The 4,179-nt window shown below is 52.2% G+C and overlaps 1 protein-coding gene across 2 annotated transcripts; it reads right to left on the reverse strand.

Annotated features, from left to right (window-relative positions):
• Window positions 1–393: 393 nt before the first annotated feature.
• Window positions 394–3,892, reverse strand: LOC119276470 (probable protein phosphatase 2C 48). Of its 2 annotated transcripts, none has more exons than XM_037557541.1 (4): window positions 3,170–3,892; window positions 1,475–1,877; window positions 1,170–1,393; window positions 394–1,085 (listed from the first exon to the last, which is right to left on the reverse strand). In XM_037557541.1, the coding sequence occupies exons 1-4, from the start codon at window positions 3,362–3,364 to the stop codon at window positions 906–908; spliced, it is 1,002 nt and encodes a 333-aa protein (XP_037413438.1). In that variant the 5' UTR covers window positions 3,365–3,892; the 3' UTR covers window positions 394–905. The 2 variants fall into 2 exon arrangements, with proteins under 2 accessions (XP_037413438.1, XP_037413429.1); XM_037557532.1 differs by having other exon boundaries at window positions 1,475–1,892.
• Between the last annotated feature and the right edge of the window lie 287 nt (window positions 3,893–4,179).

The raw sequence follows: 4,179 nt of genomic DNA on the forward strand, positions 1-4,179 counted from the left end.
ACATGTACGTCAACTCTCAGCTAATGTCGTTGACACAAATCATACACAAAACGGCAAATCTCGGAGCAATTAAAAACCTCGCATCAACTGGGCGACCAATTAACTAGGAACGAATAATGATCGGTCGGTAAAGCAAGCAATACTATATACTCCTTTCTTTGTCTGAAGATATTTGTCGGGAAAATGGTTCCCTAACAAGTATTTCTAGACGAAGAAAGTATGTGAAACTGTGAATAGTCAATCGTGTCGACTTGAAGGAAGTTGGAGCACGCGGCACGTTACGTACACATCTGCAGATGCACATTCCTAATTTTATAATGCAGCAGGTGATTTGTTTTTTACAGCGTGCAGAGGGTTAGAAGCAGTACATCTGACATGATAAGCACGGGGATGTGTCATGTAATTAAGGCATTTTTATTTTTTATATTTTTTTATTGCGTGATGAGCACAGGGAAGAGGGGTACGTGGTTGGAGAATACATGTGCATGCAGGTGCGCGCCACATGCACGCGATCGGATGTCGATCACATTTTGACCGGCCACCTGTGCATGCGCAGTCCAAGTGCGTGGACACGGCCGTAACGTGCTGCACCTGCACGCCATACACGCCCATACGTGCCTATCCTTCCGTTCCCACTTCCCACATCCCGGGCGATCCATCATGGGCATGCATGGCATTCACTGTAGGATGCATTGTTGGTCATCGTTCAGATCGCAGCAGCTGTCGAGGGGTGACAATCGGCGCATGTCCTCCTCATCTTTCGGTCATCCACCGGCAGCAGTTACGTTCGCCCACCGTCCGGGCGTCCCGATCACCCGCCGAACCGCCGCACGCTCTCCTGATCTGCAGTGATCCGCCATTCTGGTCTCTCTCTCTTCCTGGTCCACATGGCAATGCGCGCCCGTCTACGATGGCGGCGGGTGGAGGAAGAGGCAGATCGCCGAGCAATCATCGACGGCGTAGCCCCGCCGCTTGCGCCTCCAGGCGCGGACGGCGCACTGGACGAGCCGCTTCGCCGCCTTCTCCCTCTCCGGCGTGTCAGCCACGATCTGCACCGCCTCTTCGTTGGAGACCACGTCCCGAACCTGCCACCATTTTCCCACGTCCATCAGATGATGCAGTAGAACTGTGCCAACTACCACCATCGAGAGGAAGAATTTGTCGCTTACCCCGTCGGTGGCCAAGATGACGAACTGGTCCCGGGAGGTGATCCTCCTCTGCGTCACCTCCGGCGCCGAGATCACGCCGTAGTCCTTGACGCAGTAGTCGCCGAACGCGCGTGACATGGCCAGCCCCGGCGCCTCCCTGTCGGGCAGCCACACCCGATGCACGCCGGGCTCGTCGTCGTGGCAGTGCACGCGGCCCTTGCACTGCACGATGCGCGCCTTCTCCTCTGCAAAATCAGATTTGGCTGCCAGTGAGCAACGGCCTTCTCATCAACCATCCTGAATGTGCAGCAGCGTATTGTACTTACGAGGCAGGTTTGGTTTGAAGTCGACGGTGAGCTGAACGGCGGCGATGCTGCCGTCGTCCGACGTGGTGCCAAGGACGGCTCGTGAGTCCCCCACGTTCGCGATAACCATCGTGTCACCCTTCTTGACGATCGACAACGCCGTGGAGCCACTGTTGACCGCGTCGAGACGGCGGCTGCGGCGGAGCTCTTCATCGACGGCGGCGGCGGCGGCCAGGTAGGACTGCCTCCAGAGGTCGAACTGGCAGTCGCCGAGCTTCTTCTCGCCGTCGATGAGCGACGCCAGCGCGACGGCCTCCTGCCAGTGGCGCAGCAGCGACGGCGGCAGCGAGTCCCGGACGGCCTTGGAGACGTAGTGGCCCCACTGGCCGTGGCCGTCGAAGATGCCGCAGAAGATGGTGTCATCCTGGCATCCGAATCCCTGAAGAAAAGGAGTATTTTCATTTGTTGGCGTATTGATATCAGTTTTGCTAAAGCGCATCTAGATATGCCATAAATATTGTATATCTAAGTCCTATGTCATTGATCTTACGTTGAGATTCGTCTTATTATTTTTTTTTCTTTTTTCTTTATGCTTGATTTACTCATTTAAATGTGCAATAAATAAAGCATATCTAGATGTGCCCTAGACAGCCTGATGCGATTTTTGTTCCCCCCCAACCTGTGTTCAGCAGTGCCGTTTACGAGTGTAGGTAACGTAATACCCCTTTCTGCCGTCGCAGTCAGTCTCCAACAAGCCACATTGGATTCAGAAAACCAAGAAGCCGAACACCTTTTTTTCTCCAACAAACCAAGACACGTGTATTATGCCTTTTTGGCATGGAGTACTGTAGAAGCCAAAAGCGAGCAGCATATCCAAGGACCTCGTGAACAACATGCTACAAAACCTATGCCAAGATAAGCCACGTATCACTACTTACATTAGTGAGCCTGCTTAATTAAGGGCCAAAATCACAACTCCGTTTGGCATTGCCCATTAGATTGTACTAGTAAGTACAAAATTCAATCAGTTTCTGTCTATTTCGTAAGAAACATATCTACGTATGTTTCTGTACTTTTTCTAGCACGTAACAAAATATACTTTTTCTAGCAGATTACAAAATGAATTCAGCATAATACGGCGCAAAGATAGATTGGGTCTGAGTCGTATTCAAGACTTCCCGCAGTAACAAGAAAAACTCGGTACGGGAGAGTACAAGACGAACTAAAACACCTCGCAAAAAACAAAGAAAAATTAGAAGAAAAAATGATTAGGCACACAGCGGGGAGAGCTTTGAACCCCATATTTTAGGAAGCCGTTTGATTTATTCTGTGGTCAGGAACGAGAACAAGCCAGCGACTAGTCCCTCCCAAGAACTGCCTCCTCTTTTGGACTATTTCCTCCTACGGCAGGGATGGGTCGACGGGACAGGGCCAACGAACCATGACACTAGCATGCACAATATCTTCTTCGCTTGCAAGAAAAGAAACAGCACACAATCTGATTGAAACGCCGGAGCAAAACAGTTTCCTGTTCAAATTCTTGATGAAAAGATTCACCAAAAGAGCTCCACGTAGGGTGCTGAGCTCTACAAGATGCTCTGTATGGCGCCAATGATTGCCACCACCACGAGCATATAATTTCACGTGGAACGGAGCATCAACATGTAGCGACAGGATCACGAAGCAGAGCAGAGGCGACGGATGGATGGAACTCACCTCCCAGACGAGGGAGCAGTCCTGGTTGGTGCCCTTCTCGCCGCGGCGAGACCACACGGCGGCCAAGGTCTCGGAGCCCTCGCCCCGCAGCGTCCCCGACGACCGCAGCACCGTCCCCTGCGGATCATCCTCCTTCCTCTCTTTTCCAGCCATGGATCGGGCCAGCCCCTGCAGCAGCGACGACAGCTGCCGCATTCTCGCTACCCCAAAGAAACAACCCAAAAGAGTTGGGCGGTGCAAGAGTTTCTTCTCTCTCCCTTGCTCTCTTAGTTTCTGGGTGACCCACGACACTGTTGGTGGTGTGCACGGGCGAGGACAGAGCACTGCCTGCCCATGGCGATGGGTGGATAGGATAGGGAGCTCGCTCGGGAGGTTTCTTTAGTATCGATTCGTTTCTCCTGGGCCTTTCTTGTTCCAGGGAGTTCCTTTGGTCTTTGGATTGAAGAAACGATCGAGCTTGGGCTCACTGGAGATATGGATAGGATCGGTCGATCAGGCTAACTTCACTAAGGAAGAAGGAGGGGAGCAAGCAAGGATTAATAGGAAGAAGCGAAGGTCGTGTTGTGGTGTGAGGTGAAAGCTCGGGAGGAGCTTTTAAAGGGGAGGAGAGCTGGAGAGGTGAGTTGGGGAACAAGAGGTGGGTTGGGGACGAAGAGCCGGGCGTGCGGGCGTGCAGTGGAAGCCACAGCAACGAAGCAAACATGCAGACCGAGGCAGGGCGAGGCAGCAACACGATCGAAGATGCTTGTTTGGCCGAGGACGACGTGTATATGTTCTCGGAGACCGACTCGGCGTATTCCGTTCCGTCAACAGCTTTCCGGTGTTGCGTTTTGTCCCCGTTCCGTTCTGGAATGTGCCATGATGCCGCCTGCCGGGGCATGCTTCATGGGCAATGGCGTGTATGAGTTCGGTAGAATGGATGAGATTTTTTCTGGAGTTGTTATGGGCATTTAAAGATTATTTTTAGATGAGTTATCACCGGAGGAAAGATCTACTGAATTGAAAGCTAG

This window comes from Triticum dicoccoides, chromosome 1A, assembly GCF_002162155.2.
Source record: "Triticum dicoccoides isolate Atlit2015 ecotype Zavitan chromosome 1A, WEW_v2.0, whole genome shotgun sequence".
In the NCBI taxonomy this organism is placed as follows: Eukaryota; Viridiplantae; Streptophyta; class Magnoliopsida; order Poales; family Poaceae; genus Triticum; species Triticum dicoccoides.

Coding starts and splice junctions, on each gene's coding strand:
- LOC119276470 (XM_037557532.1), bottom strand. CDS start 3,364: ATGCGGCAGCTGTCGTCGCTGCTGCAGGGGCTGGCCCGATCCATGGCT. Junction 1,893..3,169: donor ACTGCTCCCTCGTCTGGGAG/GTGAGTTCCATC, acceptor CCTTTTCTTCAG/GGATTCGGATGCCAGGATGA. Junction 1,086..1,169: donor TCATCTTGGCCACCGACGGG/GTAAGCGACAAA, acceptor AAATGGTGGCAG/GTTCGGGACGTGGTCTCCAA.